Source organism: Ranitomeya imitator, chromosome 4 (assembly GCF_032444005.1).
Source record: "Ranitomeya imitator isolate aRanImi1 chromosome 4, aRanImi1.pri, whole genome shotgun sequence".
Classification (NCBI taxonomy): domain Eukaryota; kingdom Metazoa; phylum Chordata; class Amphibia; order Anura; family Dendrobatidae; genus Ranitomeya; species Ranitomeya imitator.
This window is the reverse complement of record NC_091285.1, coordinates 421,107,154-421,128,400: the sequence shown is the minus strand read 5'-3', so window position 1 is coordinate 421,128,400 and position 21,247 is coordinate 421,107,154. Positions and strand designations below refer to the sequence as shown.

Genomic DNA, 21,247 nt, shown 5'->3' with positions numbered 1-21,247 from the left:
GGATGTGGACATTAGTCCTTTACTGGCCTAGACTACCGGGATCTTTACACTAACCCCATCTCTGCTCTAAATCAAATAATTAGAGCCCTGTGCATTAATATTTTTTATGCTGTTTTTCATTGTTGGCTTAGTCCCAATGCATAGCTCATCAATTCAGAACCTTCCATCAGAGACATATTTCAGGACTCGGACGTATTGATCTGATGTATACCTGTGATGGAAGACTTATGTAAAAGCTGTCTATACACTATCCCATGTAATAAACATAATTTATACAATCTTCTCCATGAGCACCAAGAGCTTTCCCTGTGCATATCACAACTATGATGCTACATATCTCATCTAGAGTCCTCACCCTCTGTAGAACCACTTAGATTCTAGTATAGTTATTGACTGAGGCACTTAAGGGTAAATGAATGTGATCTGCAGTATTGTTGGTCCTTGCTTTAACCCCCTATGGTATGGGTACAGCTGTATGTACCATCACAATGCTGTAAAATTATGGTGCTTTGTAGAAAGTACTTTCTCACTGTGATGTACTATTTGGTGAAGGGAGAAGTGTCATGTACACTCTTCTCAGTACTTGGTTGGGGTACAACTGCAAGGGTTAATCTTTCTTCTCACTTAATTCTGCAATCGTTATTGATTATAGACTGTAAAGCGAGCATAATTCACACTCCAATACAGACACACCCCAGATACACTTCCACCACTCATCAATCATTCTGAATGATGAGTCCTCAAAATATACACTTCTATCAGACAGACACAAGGCCACCCACTATCCAAAACACTGTGAATTATTTAGAGCATACAAGGACCAAGCTTATTAAAGATTTAATATAATAAGTATAGTGATTATAAGAAAATTAATAAAAAGAGGAAAATTAGGCAAATAAACCAAACCGTTCTAAAATAAAAATGGAGAAATAAAAAAACATTTATGTCTAGAGTTGTTCTTCTGTTTCCTTGAGGGTAGGGAAAGTTTAAGGATCACACTCAGCAGTTGAATGTCTTCCCATTGTTTGGCCGATCGTATATGTGCCTGTTCCTATGATCACTTTTCCTGGACAGTCTGTTGTATTGCGGACATCCCCGTGTCTGTTTCTGGACAATGGGCTAATGGGGAGGCGAATGCAATGCATATAAAAGACCTTGTTTCCCCCCCCCCCATGGTAAATAGGAGATGTCCAGGCAGGCCACCAAAGACCACCTTTGAAGCTCAGGTTTACCAGGCAGAGGTGTCTCCCCTCTGTAGTCCCAGTGATGCCCCCCTTGGTTCTCCTGTTAGCCCCCTCATCTGTAATAACGTGTTTATAGATCTTTGTGAATGGCAGACTTAATCTAAGGTTATGGATATTATTAGAATTTCTTTTACAGGGGGTTTAACCAATTTGAGTTAGAAATCTCACACCACTGGCACAATTTATTTAGTCACATATTGTAAAGCTTTGTATTGGCAGTCGTTCTTTCATTAGTTAAATGTATTAATCTGTAAGGCGAGAACTCCTTAAAATATGAGGTTTGTGAAAGGATGTGTTTGGCTTTCCTAGATGTTTTCTGTTATCATTGAATATATCATGTACATCTCTTTAAGAGGAGTACAAATAACAGTAGTAACACTGGCTCGCGTTTGACAAGAAGTCTGTACATATCCAGAAACGCTAGAGACCTGGCACTTTGTGCTGCATGGCGGCCTTTGAATGGAAGCTGCAGACAATGTTATCATCCAGGCACAGTATGTACAGGACAATAACGTGAATGAACAAATTTCATTGTGAGGCTGAGCGGAGAGTGAGAACCCAACATGACCTGTGTACAAGCGGTGTGACTCATGGAGTGGATGGAGAGTCTTTGGGATTCTCTGCCTGGGGAGTTCAGGATTGCCCTATATTCATGCTCCGTGCATTATTTAACCGCTTTCTCTCTGCAGCCTCTTAAGTGTAACTCTTTTGTTGCCAGATTGCATACAGAACAAAATATATTATGTTTATAAAATTTGGTAAAATTGTTATCAAATGGTTTTTATTACCATGCCTGAATTATGTCATCAATTTAAATTATTTACCGTATGTTAATACAAAAAACATTATTTCTGGATAGATAATAAACTGCTGTGGTGGCAGGACTGTCCTATACATCTTTAGAGCTATGTTCGGACTGGAGCACCTTGGGCCCACCAGAAAAAATCATTCTTGGGGCCCACTATGTAGCTACATTGAAATAGATACAAGACCACCAATTGTGCGGTAAAAAGCGCTAATATCCGGGTATAATATAAGGTAGTTCACGTCTTAATAATGTAGCAAGGGTTGGGTAGCCCCCTCACAGAATATAATGTAGCCCCCTCATAAAATATAATGCAGTCCCCTCTCATAGAATATAATGCAGCACCCCACAAAATATAATGCAACCCTCTCAGGTATGACGCAGTCCCCACCATAGAATATAATGTAGCACCCCATAGGGTGTATTGCCACCCACCACAGAATATAATGTAGTCCCCTGAGAGAATGCAGTTCCACCACAGAATATAATGCAGCCCCCCCATAGAGTATACTGTAGCCCCCTCATATAGTATGATGTGGCCCCCATAATATTATGTAGTCCCCTGAGAGAATAATGCAGCCCCACCACAGAATATAATGCAGCCCCCCATAGAGTATACTGTAACCCCTCATATAGTATGATGTAGCCCCCCATAATATAATGTAGTACCCTGAGTATAATGCGGTCCCCCCACAGAATATAATGTAGCCCCCCAGGGCCGTATTTAGAGTTTCTGCTGCCCTAGGCACTTTTAGCGCTGCCTCCCCTTTTGGTGAGTATGACATTATCGGCAGTGACTTTGGCAAGAATCGCTGATGTGAAAGTCGCCTTTTGCAGCAGATCGGGCAGTTTTTCAGCATCTGCCGCGTAACGGATCACTTATGGCAACACTGCGTTCGGCCTCATTCATTCCCTATGGGATTTGCGGCACTTGCCGTGATCTGGCAAATGTGGTACCATACCTCCCAACTTTTGAAGGGAAGGAGGTATTAAGTTTGCGGTGCGCGTAGTGCGCCGCAGCAAATTTTAGGCCACGCCTCTGACCAGACCCATTTCACAAGTAGTCACACCCATATCCAAGTCCCAACCACAGCCATTTAGCACTGCTGATCACACTGTTTTATATACAATAATTATATGCAAACAAAAATATGGCCACGCATGATGCTCAATACTGTATTACGGCCACCACACATGATGCTCCATACTGTATAATGGCCACACATGATGCTGCATACTGTATAATGGCCACACATGATGCTCCATAGTGTATAATGGCCACATATGATGCCCCATACTGTATAATGGCCACATATGATGCTCCATACTGTATAATGGCCACACATGATGCTGCATACTGTATAATGGCCACACACAGTTCTTCATACTGTATAATGGCCACATATGATGCTCCATACTGTATAACGGCCACACATGATGCTCAATACTGTATAATGACCCCCCTCCTGTATGCATGGCTCATCTCCCTCCTATCCCATATACATAGCTCATATTACCCCTCCTGTATGCATGACTCATATCTCCCCCTGTATGCATGGCTCATATCCCCCCCCCCCCTATGCATGGCTCATATCCCCCCCTGTATGCATGGCTCATATCCCCCCCCCCCCCCCCCCGTATGCATGGCTCATATTCCCCCCTGTATGAATGGCTCATAGTCCGCCCCTGTATGCATGGCTCATATCCCCCCCCCCCCCCCCCTGTATGCATGGCTTATATTCCCCCCTGCAAGCATGGCTTATATTCCCCCCTGTATGCATGGCTCATAGTCCCCCCTGCATGGCTCATAGTTTCCCCTGCATGCATGGCTCATATTCCCCCCTGCATGGCTCATATTCCCCCCTGCATGGCTCATATTCCCCCCTGCATGGCTCATATTCCCCCCTGCATGGCTCATATTCCCCCCTGCATGGCTCATATTCCCCCCTGCATGGCTCATATTCCCCCCTGCATGGCTCATATTCCCCCCTGCATGGCTCATATTCCCTCCTGCATGGCTCATATTCCCTCCTGCATGGCTCATATTCCCCCTGTATGGCTTATATTCCCCCCTGCATGGCTCATATTCCCCCCTGCATGGCTCATATTCCCCCCTGCATGGCTCATATTCCCCCCTGCATGGCTCATATTCCCCCCTGCATGGCTCATATTCCCCCCTGCATGGCTCATATTCCCCCCTGCATGGCTCATATTCCCCCCTGCATGGCTCATATTCCCTCCTGCATGGCTCATATTCCCCCCTGCATGGCTCATATTCCCCCCTGCATGGCTCATATTCCCCCCTGCATGGCTCATATTCCCCCCTGCATGGCTCATATTCCCCCCTGCATGGCTCATATTCCCTCCTGCATGGCTCATATTCCCCCCTGCATGGCTCATATTCCCCCCTGTATGCAGGCTTTTCTCTCCGCACCCGCTCCTGCTTGACGCGCCGGCTTATGTCCTCCTTCATCCCCCCCCCCTCCGTCCCTCATACTCACCTGTCCCACTGCACGGCCGTGCCAACATCCCTCGCGCTCTGTCCCGACTCCAGGCGCCGGCGCAGCACCCTCTTCCTGCTTGAGCGGTCATGTGACACCGTTCATTAAGATCATGAATATGCGCATATTCATGATCTTAATGAGCGGTGTCACGTGACCGCTCGTTCAGGACGAGCTGCAGTGCAGACGCCGAGACCATCGCTGGAGCAGGGTGAGTATTCAAGGCGGGCGGCGGGGGAGGGGGCCCCGGAGCGGGGGGGAGGCCCTGCCAGCAGGTGTCAGTGCCAGGGCCCACCGGAGGATCCTCCGGTTCCCCGGTGGGCCAGTCCGAGCCTGGCTATGTTTATAGCAACTGTGTTGTTTTTCTTGAAAACACCCAATTATCAATGAGAGCTTTACATATTTTACATTGTCGTTACAGCGAGCTAGTCACTTCAGTGTGAAATATAATTAAGCAGGAATCAGTGACATATATAGGACACATGCTTAGTAACATGTATGATATTGCTTGTTTTCCTCATGGGGTATGTTCACATGTGTCAGATAGGTATTAGTTTCTAAGCAAATAAAAATAAGCCTGTTGGATTGGAACAATGAGCCCTTATGTACTGTGCCTTTAATCCCATGGTGGGGGTGGGGTTATCCGGACTGTTGGCCACATGAGCTGTAGTCCTTTAGTGTTAATCTCCTGTTGATAAAACACTGTTTGTATTGAAACTACGACACAGCCTAATAAGTGACACATCCTTGTAATCAGTATCTTGTGCCCTATATTATGCTGCGCTCTGATTAAATGTCAAAAGCCTGCTGATGGCTCAGAGATACACGTTCATGTAGTCAGAGGATTGAAGGAATCAGAACTCATACACTATAAATTCCTAGACCTGCTACTCCTTAAATATGAATCCAATAACATTTCTTTTCTTGGTCGTTTAATGTTATATTCTTTATGGTTCTTTCTGCAATACCATTACCTTAATGTTTATTTTTTTTATTTTCTTTCCAGGACACCCAAAAAGCCAAGCAGTTTCTTCCATTCTTGCAGAGAGCTGGGCGTTCAGAAGCAATTGTAGAGTATGTATTCAGTGGGTCCAGACTGAAGCTTTACATGCCAAAAGAAACTTGCCTTATCACCTTTCTCCTGGCCGGTAAGTGAGCATTGCACAAAGTCGTTTCTAACAATTGGGTCCAGTTTTCTGTTCTTCTGTACTAGTTGATCCGTTTGGAGCTTCAGTTTGCAGATCTGTCTTGTATGACAGAAAGAATAGCAGATCATGCAACACTATTCTTCACATCAGCGGGGATAAGTCCATCACCCTTGTAAAACTTGACGTCCATGTGATCAGTTGCATTTGTGCTCTAGAAGAACCTAACCCCTCCAATTAATTTGTTAAAGATTATTTAAAGGAAGATCTCCTGTAGTATAGTGCATATTAGTTATAAGGCTAAGTTCCCACAATGCGTTTTTGCTGATTTTTTTTTTTTAAGCTATGTAATTTCTCTGCTTAAAAAATGCAGCACTTTATAGTTTCAGCAAAGTGGTTGGGATTTATTGAAATCTCATGTCCAGTGTGACTTGTGGTGCGTAGGTGAAATCCCCAACATGTCGGTCTCTCTTGCAAGTATACGGAGTTTTATGTTTGGATAGATAGAATTACGACTAGACTAGTGCACTGTGCGGGCGCTGGAAGGATTCACAAGTCTGCAGTAACACCAACTGACTGCGGACTTGTCATGTTAGAACGGACAACCCCTTTGAAGGAGTCTCCTGGTGACTTTTCTTTCACAATACTGCTGAATATCAACATTTGTGAGTGGTCGTATAAAATTGTGGCAGAATTTTATAGTACATCATTTTTAACTAAAAAAAAAATAAACTTTTCAACTAGCAATAGATACCACAGGTTTTATTTTTTTCATCAAATTCTGTATTTTATTTCTTTTAACAGTTTTAGTTTTACTAGTAAATCCTATTTAGTGGTCTGCTAATCCACTGATAATTTGCTGTGGCTTGGATATGGCACGTAATCTGATGGTGTTCTCTCCTAAAGGTACCGTCACATTAAGCGACGCTGCAGCGATATAGACAACGAGCCGATCGCTGCAGTGTCGCTGTTTAGGTCGCTATAGAGACGTCAAACACGGCAACACCAGAACGATGCAGGAGCGATCCAGTGACGTACTTATCGTTCTCGCTGGTTGTTAGCTCCATGAAAAAACATTGCTGGCATCGTTGCTTTTGCTGTCAAACATGACGAATCACGCCGACCTGACGACCAAATAAAGTTCTGGAGTTCTAGCTCCGACCAGCGATGGCACAGCGGGATCCTGATCGCTGCTGCCTGTCAAACACAACGAGATCGCTATCCAGGACGCTGCAACGTCACGGATCGCTGTCGTTCTCGTTGGAAAGTTGCTCAGTGTGAAGGTACCATTAGTGTATGAGCTGCTAGATTGCCTCTTTATCGGTTCTCTGTGCTTTTCATGTCAGCAGCTGGAGTGATGCAGCAATTTTGTTATACAGTGCATCCTGCACTTTCATGTACTGAGGTGCAGAACTAAATATAGTTTCTAGGGACACCACTGACATTACCTGCTGTGCTGTAATCCCTGGTAAGTCAGGCTGTGGCGAAGCAGAAGAAAGAAAACATTGCACTGAGCACACGTGTTCTCTAATATTTTATTCACATCTGTATGGGGTTGGTATTATATGAAGTGCATCTTTATTTTATTTTGAATGACCGATGATTAAACATACTACTCACACAACATATAACTACGAAAGGAACCACCTTAATTATGTTTGCTTGCTTTTCTGGTACATTGCAGATTGGTTTCTCACGACTAGTCAATGTCCCGATTCCACCTCTCAGTATGTCTTGGGACGCAGTGACTGACAGCTCAGTTGTCCAATCTAGTATAGGGACGTGCTGAGCTGTAGGTATTTTGATTAACAGTTCAGCCATCCAATCGGGGACTGGGAGGTGCTGAGCTTCCTTCAGGTGTTCCCTGTTCCAAGTGATTACACAGCTACCTAACTAAGCTGCCAGTCGTAGTTTTCAGCTCAGTGTGGTGTGTTGTCTGTGCTTTGTATTTAGACATTCTGATCTTCTGTTGCTGTACCCTGGATTTTCCTATTTACTATCCATCTGTATTATCCTTTTTGCCTTGACGAACTCTGACTTTGGAATTCTGACTCTTGACTGTAACCTGACTATGCCTTGTGTTTTCCCTCTGTTTATGACGTACCCTCCTGGCTCTTGACCTCGTACTTCTTGACTACTTTGACTTATGGCTTGTCCATGAGAAGTGACTCGGTGTCTCAGCTAAAGCATTGTACTATAATTTCGATAAAAGTGGATGAGATTGCACTAAAATGTGTATTCTGTTGGCTGCTTTCATGTTGCCGTATTATGTGTCTATATGAGCCCGGAAACTCAGTACGGACAAACCATTGTCATATTGTATCTAAAAGCAGATTAAAAGGGAATTTGTCAAAACGATCCACAACCCCAAATTGTCTGTATGATCATGTTGCTCTCTAAAAGATAATGTTGACCACACCTTGACTTATACTTGTGTAGTCCAGATTGTGTCAGCCAAACAGGAGAAGGTGGGGCTGGTTGGAGAAGAGAGCTAAGGAGGCAGAGATTTGGAAAGTGTTTTCATACAAATTAAGAATAATTTTTTAGTTAGGGAGCAACAGGTTGCATAAGAAAACGAGTGGATGAAATAATCTTTCAGAGAGCAACATGACTATATAAACCTTTTGGGGTCTGGATCATTCTGTCAGTTCTGTTTAATTGTAGATTGTTCACCATCTAGAGTGACTTTTAGTTGTTTTAATGTTGTTTTTTTTTTTTTTTTATAAATTGTGAGGATGACTTATTACTATGCACACCTGCACAATAGCATTTATGTGATGTAGACCGCACTTTCAATGCTTTTGCGACATGTCCAGTACAGAAGAGATGAAGCTGTCAGTAATGGATTAGTGGCAAATCCCCCGTGCTTTACAGGGTTATCTTGAAATAGGAACATATGCTTCTCAATGTTTTTCCAGAGATGTAAGCAGAAACTTGATACAACAGTCACACATATTACTTTCAGTCCATTCTAGGCCTGTAAGTTCCTTTCCGAACATTGTAGCAATCCTTATCAGTGGTGTAAGGTACTGCTATTCACATCTAAATTGAGTCGGTCTTATATTTGGTACAAATGTTATTGCAAATAGGTATATCTGAGTTCCCGGGTTGATGAGGTATGTGATTATTTCAAATGTTTTAGGACACTAACAACATGTTAGGGCATGTTAGGTTAGGCTATGGGTTAATCTAGATGGACTTAGTCTTCCTTCAACCTTAATTACTATGCTACTACTCGTATAATATTTCTTTACTTAGGTTAACTACTTTATAGTCAATAAGAAGACCCAAAAAGACATTTGTGTTTTCAATCAATATAGGAATGTATACATACATATGGACAATAATGTTTCACCTGTACAAACTGCATCGCAGAACTGTGGAAATTTGCTGAATAGTGTGAGGGTTTTACCATGAGATTTTTTTTTTTTTTTTTTAATTTTATTGTACAGAACACTACCTGCTCTTTAAATGCCTTTTTATATGCCAGTCTTAAGAGGTGGCTACTTTTTCTTCAGTTAGTGGCTTATCGCTATATATCTGGTCCATGGTTGTGCTGAAGTTCTCTGTTCCTGCCGGAACACAGCAGCTCTGTCATTTCTGTAGTGGTCCAGGGTTTGATCTGTAGTGAAAAACAGTCCAGCTCACCGTAATGGACATCCTTAGATGTTCGGAGGACAGGAAACGCTGTGTCAAGGCGTGGAGCAATCCCAATACAGAAGAAAATCTAGCTTAATGAACTTGTGAACAAACTTCTTTCTTTATTCCCCAAAAGTGCTCAGCAGAGGGTAGAACAACATCAGCGTAGACAGTTACATGATATGCGACAGATGGAGATCTCGGGATCTTAGTGCCGAGATCTCAACCTACGCATGCGCCGCCCTCGGCAGCCATTATCCTGGAGTCCTCCGCATAGTAAACCATGTAAGTGTGAGGGCTGTGGGCTTACTCAAAATGTCGGCAGAGCCCCCGCACCACTGAACACCCGCAGCGGCATACATCCGTACACCCCCTCAGCCCAGCCTACAGCAATGCTCCACTCTTGCATCCTCCAGCAGCGACCCTGGGACCCTGCTCCCCCACGGCTGGTAAGGTATGTCCACATTATAAGACACACCCACATTTCCCCCCCAAATTTGGAGGATTTAATTGCCTCTTATAATCTGAAAAATATGGTATGAAGAGTGAAATGTTCTGTATTGTAGCTGGATGATTGGTTCCAGCTCTCAAACAAATATATATATATATTTTTTTTTAAGTTAAAAGTCATAATAGCTTCCTCAAACTTTACAAAACTTGTTCTGAATTAGGTTTGTCACAAAATAAGGTAAAATAAAATATTCCACAACTATCTGAGTACGCCAATCACTTATAGTATGAGCCTTCCAAAATCCATCATTGTCAGTTCAGCTGAACAGGTGATGTGTGAGCTTCATAAAGTATCCCATGGACTGAAAGAAGCAATGCTGTCCTTCACCAAGTGCACTAACTCACAAGAGAAGATACTCATTTCAGTAAGTCAAATGAGCCTTACATTTCTTACAGTGTTGCTTGAATGTTTGTGAACCCTTCCAAATTTTCCATATTTCTGCATGAATTTGACCTAAAACGACAGAATTGCACAAAAGTCCGAAAAGTGGGTAAAGCAAAGTAAATCAAACACAAGTGAATAGTATTACTGTCATATTTTCATTGAATAAAATGATTCCAGCTATGTAATATTGCCATCATCTGCCCTATATAGAGCAGTCTCTGCTAAAGACACCCTGACACCCTTCATTTTGTAGTAGCACATCATGGGGTGTTAAGGGATTAATACATTTTGCTCACATTCCCAGAGCCATAACTTTTTTTATTTTTCCATCAATATGGACATATAAGGGCTTGTTTTTTTGCGGGACGAGCTACAGTTTTGAACAGCACCGATGTTGTAATGTAATGTACTGGAAAATTGGAAATAAATTCCAAGTGCGGTGAAATTGCAAAAAATTTTACAAAAATCCAAAATTTGTTTAAAAAAAATCTCATAGCATCTCCATTGTGATCTCAGGCTTGGTGAGGGCTTATTTTTTGCGCGCCAAGCTGGCATTTTTATCAATACCATTTGGGGATGTATTTTATTGCAATGTGGCAAAAAAATACTTGGCACTCAGTATTTGAAAAAAATGATTCCTTCTTTATTGTACATCCAGACCAAATAAATTAAATTAAACGTTAACAGTCCGTCATAGGACTTTCATCAGAATATCATTATTGGATAAAACTGTAAAAGAAACACTTTGTTATAAAATCCGGTTGAAGAAAGTGAATCCACAGTTAAGTTTTGTGCTGGATGTCATATGAAATTATGGGAATAAAGGCGGCAGGGCTGTATGCAGTCTGGTGATGGTAATGCCAACTGGACCTGGTGGGACTATGCACATAACAGGAGAAGCACAGCGCTATTTGAATATGCAAAGGACTTGCAATAGGAATGGCGCTGAGACATATGGCAAGCCCGCCCTTCATTAGGAACGCCCAGGAGGGGGAAAGCTAAGGTGACCCTGTGGGACTGTGACGTGGTAAGAGATAAGCAGCACTCCAGTTCTTGGCAGGAAACTTGCAAATTGGATGATACTTAGAACCCAGGTCCGTCATGTGGCGATACCACCAGTGAGTGAGAGGGCTCTGGAGGAAGGCTAGCAAGATGTGCCAGCTAGTCAGGGCAATTATAATCACCAGGTGATTAAACCTTCATTGTAATTAAACACCAGCACACAGGCTAAGTGACATATCCTTGAATTCTGTGTTCTAACTAGAGATGGGTGGACACCTGGATGTTCAGGTTCGGCCAAACAGTTACAATAAAAAAGAAACGCTCTCATAGTGCTAGCGTGGATGTTACCGAGGTCACGGCAGTTCATCCCGACTGGGAACGCAGCCTCAGTGACCGGAAGTAACCTTGCAGCAGCTCATTCACCAGTGGTTCTCAGCCTGGACGGTCTAATTTTCGCATGCCCAGGTTGTTTTTCCCCCAGTCATGGATTATGGTGTGGGACAGAATGACAGAGAGGTGAGGGATATTGTTGTTTTTTATTTTTGTTTTCTTACAGAAGACGAGGGCTTCGGTGGAATAGTTGTTTGATGAGCATAAGGCTACTTTCACACTGGCGTTTTTTGCCAGACGTCGCAATGCAGGATGTGTTTTTGCCCCATAGATTAACATTTGCGACGCTTTGCCACACGGCGCAACCGTCGTGCGACGGTTGTGCCGTGTTGTGGCGGACCCCCGGGAGCAAAAAACGTTACATGTTATGTTTTTTGCTCCTGACAGACCGCTTTTTCCGACCGCGCATGCGCGGCCGGAACTCCGCCCCCACCTCCCCGCACTTTACAATGGGGCAGCGGATGCGCCGGAGAAATGCATCCGCTGCACCCGTTGTGCAGTGCATCAAACGCTAGCATCGGAATCTCTGCCCGACGCATTGCGACGGGGAGATTCCGACACTAGTGTGAAAGTAGCCTAACTGTGTTTGTTATTTTTAAATAAAAAAGTATGTGTTTTATTTCTAATAAAATACTTTATTATGGCTGTGTCTTTATTTACCATGTAACTATAGGATTAGTAATGGATAAGTGTTTTATAGACACCTCTCCATTACTGAACCGTGGACTTGATGTCACCGGACAATACAAAGGTGACATCAACTCCAGGCAAAGCTCCAGGATTGATGCATCTAATAGATGTGCCTTTTCTGGGCAGTTGGGGGCTGCTATTTTTAGGCTGGGGGTCAATATCCATGACTCCTTACCAGCCTGAGAATACCACCCCCCAGTTGTCTGCTTTAGCAAGGTTGGTTGTAAAAAATGGGTGGACCCCAAGCTGTTTTTTAAATTATTTAAATAATTAAAAAAAACGGCATGGGGACCACCCCTCTATTCTTTATAACCAGTAGTGATGAGCGAGTATACTCGTTGCTAGGGTGGTCTCCGATTATTTGTAAGTGCTCGGAGATTTAGTTTTCGTTGACGCAGCTGCATGATTTACAGCTGATAGAAAACTTGAATACATGTGGGGATTCCCTAGCAACAAGGCAACCCCCACATGTACTCAGGCTGGCTAGCAGCCATAAATCATGCAGCTACGTCAACAAAAACTAAATCTCCGAGCACTTACAAATACTCGGAGACCACCTGAGAGTGCTCGGGAAAACCAGAGCAACGAGTACACTCTCTCATCACTAATAACCGGCCTTGTTGAAGCTGACAGCTGAAGGTTGCAGCCCGCAGCTGTGAATCTTGCCTGGCTGGTTCTCAAAAATACAGGGGAACCCACACTGTTTTTTTTGTTGTTATTTATTTATTTACAGCGCAGGAGTCTAATGAATACACCCATCAGCTGTTCCTGCTCTCACTGTTATTAGCGGTAGCAGATGTCAGATGATGGGAGCTGTAGTCTCATCCGCTGACACCACTGACTAAACTTTATACCTCCGATCACAGCTTTTGACAGCGTGGGAACTGCGGCTCTCTGACCTGCGGGGATGATTTCACCGCCCATCAGAAGCGGTGTTTGCCGCGCTGTCATGCGCATGACAGCGTGACACACCTGGTGTTCAGGCAGCCGAATCCGAACAGTAACACAGACTTCCTGATGAAGTCCGTGTTCGGTGTCTTTGCCTGAAAAGTAGGTGTTTGATACGGACGCCGAACTTTACTGTTCGGGTTCTCCCATCTCTAGTTTTAACCTCGTGCTGTCTTCAGAATACATAGCAAGAAGCTCCTGACAGATTCTTGGTCAATGAGTCTTGTCTGTCTTGGTTAGGCACTGGTGAGAGTTTGGATGAAGGTTCCTTTTTAAGTCTTGTCCACCTGGAGGGTTGTAGTTTATCTCCTGGCAGATGCAAAGGTTTTATTAACTGAGGTATGCCAGTTATCAATTTTCAAGCAATAAGTGATGTCAAGATAAAACAAGGCCTGACTTCCAGCTCTTAACTTTGTAGTATATCTATGGTCTGCTCACAAACACGTCTTATCTGAAGAAAGCGCAGTATAACATTAGGAGACAAGGAGCAGAAATGTGTCTTTCCAGCCAGTCATCTTTTGGTAACCAATAGTAAGAGTGTACAAGAAATCCGAGTAGTGTCGGAGATGACTTATGTGTTTCCATTTGCTATTACGGTAATACAAATGCGATCTGTCATGTGTAATCTGCCATCTCTGGCTGAGCAGAATGAGAAAAGTAGAAGTGTGAAGTCAGAATTTGGTCATATACAATTTTTATAATGTATTACCTTTGCTCCATGTGATTGGAGAAGACTTAGTCTAACATTTGTAAAATATTTTCCTGTTTGCTGTGTCATTCAGTGAACTTGTTGTTCCTGACTCATTTCACACTAGTGGTTCTAAACTTGCGGTTTTCCTAAAAAGGCCACTCTCTATGTGACTACAGACTGTCAGGATTAGACATTGTCAGAAGCCCCCTCTATTTGCCAGCTCAAGGAGTACTCACAGGACACAACTAATGATTTTTATAGGAGCACTAAACCTTAAGAGATAAAATGGAAGCTGCTGAGTTATATGTTCTGAGAGGGCTGGCCTGGGATGTTGTTATCCCCAATGTTTATTTATGGGCAATATATAGTACTAGATGGTGGCCCGATTCTAACGTATCGGGTATTCTAGAATATGTAGGTAGTATATAGCACAGGCTACGTACTATATTGCACAGTGACGTAGTATATAACACAACCGACGTAGTATATAACAGAGCTACGTAGTATGTAACACAGCGTACGCAGAATATAGCATAGCCACGTAGTGTATTGCATAGCTACGTAGTGTATTGCACAGGCACGTAGTATATTGGTCAGCCACGTAGTATATAGCAGAGCCACGTAGTATATAACATAGCCACGTCGTATATCGTAGTTTATTGCACTGCCACGTAGTATATTGCACAGTCGACGTACTATATTACAGAACCGACACCGCCACATAGTATATTGCATAGCTACGTAGTATATAGCACAGAGCACGTAGTATATTGGACAGTCACGTTGTATATTGCACAGTCACGTTGTATATTGCCCAGCTACATCGTATATAGCACAGAGATGTAGTATATAACAGAGCCCACGCAGTATATAACACAGCCCACACAGTGTATAGCAATGTGGGCATTATATGCGTGGTTAAAAAAGACTTAAAATAAAAAATAAACATATACTCACCTTCCGAGAGCCCCTTGAAGTGCTGGCACCTGTGTGCGGTGCACGCGGTAGCTTCCGGTCCCAAGGTTGGTATGAGCGCAGGACCTGTGATGACGTCGTGGTCACATGACTGTGACGTCATGGCAGGTCCTTCTCGCATAGCATCCTTGGCACCGGAACCTGCCGCTTGCACTGCAGAGGACAGCAGGCGACGTCGGAGGGTGAGAATAACTTTTTTTAAAATTATTATTATTATTATTTGTAATATTATTTGTTATTTGTAATTTATCTGCATACGCAGCATCAATAGTAAAAAAGTTGGTCACACCGGTTTCATAGCAGCGTTAACAGAGTGCATTACACCGCGGTCCGTTAACTCTGGCATTAACCCTGAGTGAGCGCTCAGTGCTGACTGCATGGCAGTGAAGCAGCGGCCATTTTGCTCCCAGACTATGGCCGTCGCTGATTGGTGGTGGCAATGGTCGTGGGCGTTTTGCCACGACCAATCAGCGACTTGGATTTCCATGACAGACAGAGGCTGCGACCAATGAATATCCGTGAAAGACAGACGGAAGTGACCCTTAGACAATTATATAGTAGATGGGTTTAAAAGGTTGTCCCGCTAAAAAAAAGCTTCAGATGTGTTATTATAGAGCTTTTTGCAAATGCTAAGCCAGACCCTCTGTCTCATGCCTAATAGATACAGAAAGAGCTATCCCGCCAACCCTTTCATACACACCACAGGTCACGTGCTAACGAAGCAGAATTCAATTGTTACTCCAGTTTTACATCTAAATGGCGGTGTACCATTTACTTTAGTGATATGTCGGTGGTGTAAGTATTTTTCAAGGTTTTTAATGTCAAAGCAGAGTGAAGGTGAGGTTATGTAGGTGTTCTGGTGCTCTACAAGGCAACCACCATCAGATAAAAATACTATGCGTACCTCGCATAGCTATGTATACCTGACAAAGGCTGGATGCAGCCGAAACGTGTTGTTTTAGTAAAATGAATAAAAATACCTTTGTGAAAAAATAAGAAAGAAAAGTCAGCTCGGTTGGCCTGAATTAAGGCAAAATCTTCAGCATTCAATATGAAAGGGATTGCAATTCCAGTGAGGCATATGGTAAGATTCAGAAAAAAAAGTTATCAAAAATGTATAAAATTCAAAACCAGAGCTGGAATCACCAGCGGCACACTGACCAACGTGTTTCGTGGATCCATGAATATATGATCCTCTATATTATATGGCCCCTGGAGAAGGATGATGGCTGCAGTGCTTGTGAAAGCTGACGTACACAATCCAGCGCTGAAGATGCTCGCTCTAATGTAGCAGTGGACAGTATGTCTATTCAGCGCAGCGCTCGGCTGCTGATGCATAATGTTGTCTATCAATGTGCACCTGCTATCATAAATGGAAGTCCTCATATTTCCCATCTACAGAGATGCACGTTAGTGGTATATTAATGTCTGTGTGCCAGTGCATAGACCCCCTATATACAGCCTTACAAACAAGCTGGTGAAGGGATCTCTGCCGCCTTGTGAACTGTGGAACATTTTCATTGTATATCTTAAATTTTAATTGTTTCCTTTGATGCCACTTTTACAAAGTGCAGTTTTTTTTTTTTTTTACAAGCCATGAAGTAGAACTAAAACATACGGATTATTTTGACTTTATAACATGATACCATATGTTTGTTTAGTGGAACTAAAACAGAATAGTATAATTGAAAGTATTCATATGTTAGGTTTGTCTGCCATTGGCTGACTGGCATTGTAGGCAAAGCAGTAAAGTAGTTACATAAAAGGAAGCCAAAAAAGCAGCTTATTCCTATTTAGTACAAAAGTAAGGTGTCTGACATGGCCGTCCTGTACCTGCACATCACTCTTCTCACCATTCATTTGGCTGAAAACGGAGACGAGGTATAGAGAGCGCTCAGATGATCATGGACTAGTGGATAGGAACAATTGTTGAACTAACAAAAAATGTCCCTTTACAACTTTCAGAAAATGGACCCCACTGTATGTAATAAGTGGGTCCTGGTTGTCACCACATATTTGACAGGCATTGCATTTTTCTAGCAGCCATGTTTTCAGTGCATCTGCTCTGTACATGCAGTGTGTTCTCCAGTCTTGAGCCTTTTCTCGTCTTCCTCATCCTGTGTATAGCACATTTCTGCTGTCTTGGTACCCAGCTGCCAGCTAGATTGTGGTTGTGTATGTTGTGTTTTTTTCTTGCTATGCAGCTATTTACTCATTTCTGCATGCTCATAGCTCCCCTCTGGGCAATCTGAATGGATGGAGGAGAAGGGACTTGGTGATTTGTTCAATCAGCTGCTGAGTGAGTTTACTCCAGTGGGGAAAGGCCAATTAACCCTATTTTTGGAACTTTGTGTATTTATGATAGAGTTGTTAGCGACTGCAGTAAGCTTTATAGAGGTGTGTGCACATATTAAGTATTTTCAGCAGAAATTTCTGCACCATTTCTGCATCTCTTGGTGGATAAAAACACATAAAAAACACATGCAAATCTGCAGCAAAATGCCTGAGGAATTGACAGGCTGCAGATATAAGTCTACTCCAAATCTGCAAGGAAAAAATAAGCAACATGTACATGAGGCTTCAGGAATCTCATTCATTTTGCAAAGAAATCCTAGAGCTAGCCTGTGTGCACTCCCCATGTGCTCTCTCCATGTGCACTCCCCATGTGCACTCTCTACTGTATGTGCACTCCCCATGTGCACTCTCTACTGTATGTGCACTCCCCATGTGCACTCTCTACTGTATGTGCACTCCCCGTGTGCTCTCTCCATGTGCACTCTGTATGTGCTCTCTCCATGTGCTCTCCACATGTGCACTCCCCATGTGCACTCTCCATGTGCACTCTCCATGTGCACTCCCCATGTGCTCTCTCCATGTGCTCTCCCAATGTGCACTCTGTATATGCTCTCTCCATGTGCACTCCCCATGTGCACTCCCCATGTGCACTCCCCATGTGCACTCTCCATGTGCACTCTCCATGTGCACTCTCCATGTGCTCTCTCCATGTGCTCTCTCCATGTGCTCTCTCCATGTGCACTCTCCATGTGCACTCTCCATGTGCACTCTCCATGTGCACTCTCCATGTGCACTCCCCATGTGCTCTCTCCATGTGCTCTCCCAATGTGCACTCTGTATATGCTCTCTCCATGTGCACTCCCCATGTGCACTCCCCATGTGCACTCCCCATGTGCACTCTCCATGTGCACTCTCCATGTGCACTCTCCATGTGCACTCTCCATGTGCTCTCTCCATGTGCTCTCTCCATGTGCACTCTCCATGTGCACTCTCCATGTGCACTCCCCATGTGCTCTCTCCATGTGCTCTCTCCATGTGCACTCCCCATGTGCACTCCCCATGTGCACTCCCCATGTGCTCTCTCCATGTGCTCTCCCAATGTGCACTCTGTATATGCTCTCTCCATGTGCACTCCCCATGTGCACTCCCCATGTGCACTCCCCATGTGCACTCCCCATGTTCACTCTTCATGTGCACTCTCCATGTGCACTCTCCATGTGCACTCTCCATGTGCTCTCTCCATGTGCTCTCTCCATGTGAACTCCCCATGTGCTCTCTCCATGTGCACTCTCCATGTGCACTCCCCATGTGCAGTCCCCATGTGCTCTCTCCATGTGCACTCTCCATGTGCACTCTCCATGTGCACTCCCCATGTGCTCTCTCCATGTGCTCTCTCCATGTGCACTCTCCATGTGCACTCTCCATGTGCTCTCTCCATGTGCTCTCTCCATGTGCACTCTCCATGTGCACTCTCCATGTGCACTCTCCATGTGCACTCCCCATGTGCTCTCTCCATGTGCTCTCCCCATGTGCTCTCTCCATGTGCTCTCCCAATGTGCACTCTGTATATGCTCTCTCCATGTGCACTCCCCATGTGCACTCCCCATGTGCACTCCCCATGTGCACTCTCCATGTGCACTCTCCATGTGCACTCTCCATGTGCACTCCCCATGTGCAGTTCCCATGTGCTCTCTCCATGTGCACTCTCCATGTGCACTCTCCATGTGCACTCCCCATGTGCTCTCTCCATGTGCTCTCTCCATGTGCACTCTCCATGTGCACTCTCCATGTGCTCTCTCCATGTGCTCTCTCCATGTGCACTCTCCATGTGCACTCTCCATGTGCACTCTCCATGTGCACTCTCCATGTGCACTCCCCATGTGCTCTCTCCATGTGCTCTCCCCATGTGCTCTCTCCATGTGCTCTCCCAATGTGCACTCTGTATATGCTCTCTCCATGTGCACTCCCCATGTGCACTCCCCATGTGCACTCCCCATGTGCACTCTCCATGTGCACTCTCCATGTGCACTCTCCATGTGCTCTCTCCATGTGCACTCTCCATGTGCACTCTCCATGTGCACTCTCCATGTGCACTCTCCATGTGCACTCTCCATGTGCACTCTCCATGTGCACTCTCCATGTGCACTCCCCATGTGCTCTCTCCATGTGCTCTCCCAATGTGCACTCTGTATATGCTCTCTCCATGTGCACTCCCCATGTGCACTCCCCATGTGCACTCCCCATGTGCACTCCCCATGTGCACTCTCCATGTGCACTCTCCATGTGCACTCTCCATGTGCACTCTCCATGTGCTCTCTCCATGTGCTCTCTCCATGTGCTCTCTCCATGTGCACTCTCCATGTGCACTCTCCATGTGCACTCTCCATGTGCACTCCCCATGTGCTCTCTCCATGTGCTCTCTCCATGTGCACTCCCCATGTGCTCTCTCCATGTGCTCTCCCAATGTGCACTCTGTATATGCTCTCTCCATGTGCACTCCCCATGTGCACTCCCCATGTGCACTCCCCATGTGCACTCCCCATGTGCACTCCCCATGTGCACTCCCCATGTGCACTCCCCATGTTCACTCTTCATGTGCACTCTCCATGTGCACTCTCCATGTGCACTCTCCATGTGCTCTCTCCATGTGCTCTCTCCATGTGAACTCCCCATGTGCTCTCTCCATGTGCACTCTCCATGTGCACTCCCCATGTGCAGTCCCCATGTGCTCTCTCCATGTGCACTCTCCATGTGCACTCCCCATGTGCTCTCTCCATGTGCTCTCTCCATGTGCACTCTCCATGTGCACTCTCCATGTGCTCTCTCCATGTGCTCTCTCCATGTGCACTCTCCATGTGCACTCTCCATGTGCACTCTCCATGTGCACTCTCCATGTGCACTCCCCATGTGCTCTCTCCATGTGCTCTCCCCATGTGCTCTCTCCATGTGCTCTCCCAATGTGCACTCTGTATATGCTCTCTCCATGTGCACTCCCCATGTGCACTCCCCATGTGCACTCCCCATGTGCACTCCCCATGTGCACTCCCCATGTTCACTCTTCATGTGCACTCTCCATGTGCACTCTCCATGTGCACTCTCCATGTGCTCTCTCCATGTGCTCTCTCCATGTGAACTTCCCATGTGCTCTCTCCATGTGCACTCTCCATGTGCACTCCCCATGTGCAGTCCCCATGTGCTCTCTCCATGTGCTCTCTCCATGTGCACTCTCCATGTGCACTCCCCATGTGCTCTCTCCATGTGCACTCCCCATGTGCACTCCCCATGTGCACTCCCCATGTGCACTCCCCATGTGCACTCCCCATGTTCACTCTTCATGTGCACTCTCCATGTGCACTCTCCATGTGCTCTCTCCATGTGCTCTCTCCATGTGCTCTCTCCATGTGAACTCCCCATGTGCTCTCTCCATGTGCACTCTCCATGTGCACTCCCCATGTGCAGTCCCCATGTGCTCTCTCCATGTGCACTCTCCATGTGCACTCTCCATGTGCACTCCCCATGTGCTCTCTCCATGTGCTCTCTCCATGTGCACTCTCCATGTGCACTCTCCATGTGCTCTCTCCATGTGCTCTCTCCATGTGCACTCTCCATGTGCACTCTCCATGTGCACTCTCCATGTGCACTCCCCATGTGCTCTCTCCATGTGCTCTCCCCATGTGCTCTCTCCATGTGCTCTCCCAATGTGCACTCTGTATATGCTCTCTCCATGTGCACTCCCCATGTGCACTCCCCATGTGCACTTCCCATGTGCACTCCCCATGTGCACTCCCCATGTTCACTCTTCATGTGCACTCTCCATGTGCACTCTCCATGTGCACTCTCCATGTGCTCTCTCCATGTGCTCTCTCCATGTGAACTCCCCATGTGCTCTCTCCATGTGCACTCTCCATGTGCACTCCCCATGTGCAGTCCCCATGTGCTCTCTCCATGTGCACTCTCCATGTGCTCTCTCCATGTGCACTCTCCATGTGCACTCTCCATGTGCACTCTCCATGTGCACTCTCCATGT

General features: G+C 45.1%; 1 protein-coding gene across 2 annotated transcripts in view; it reads left to right on the top strand.

Moving 5' to 3' along the window:
* The window catches only part of SND1 (staphylococcal nuclease and tudor domain containing 1), a 980,965-nt gene that overhangs the window by 514,793 nt on the left and 444,925 nt on the right, over positions 1 to 21,247 (top strand). For both annotated transcript variants that reach the window (XM_069765442.1, XM_069765443.1), the window contains exon 15: positions 5,557 to 5,698. In XM_069765442.1, coding sequence (XP_069621543.1) covers positions 5,557 to 5,698 — 142 coding nt within the window. The remainder of the gene's footprint in view (positions 1 to 5,556; positions 5,699 to 21,247) is intronic.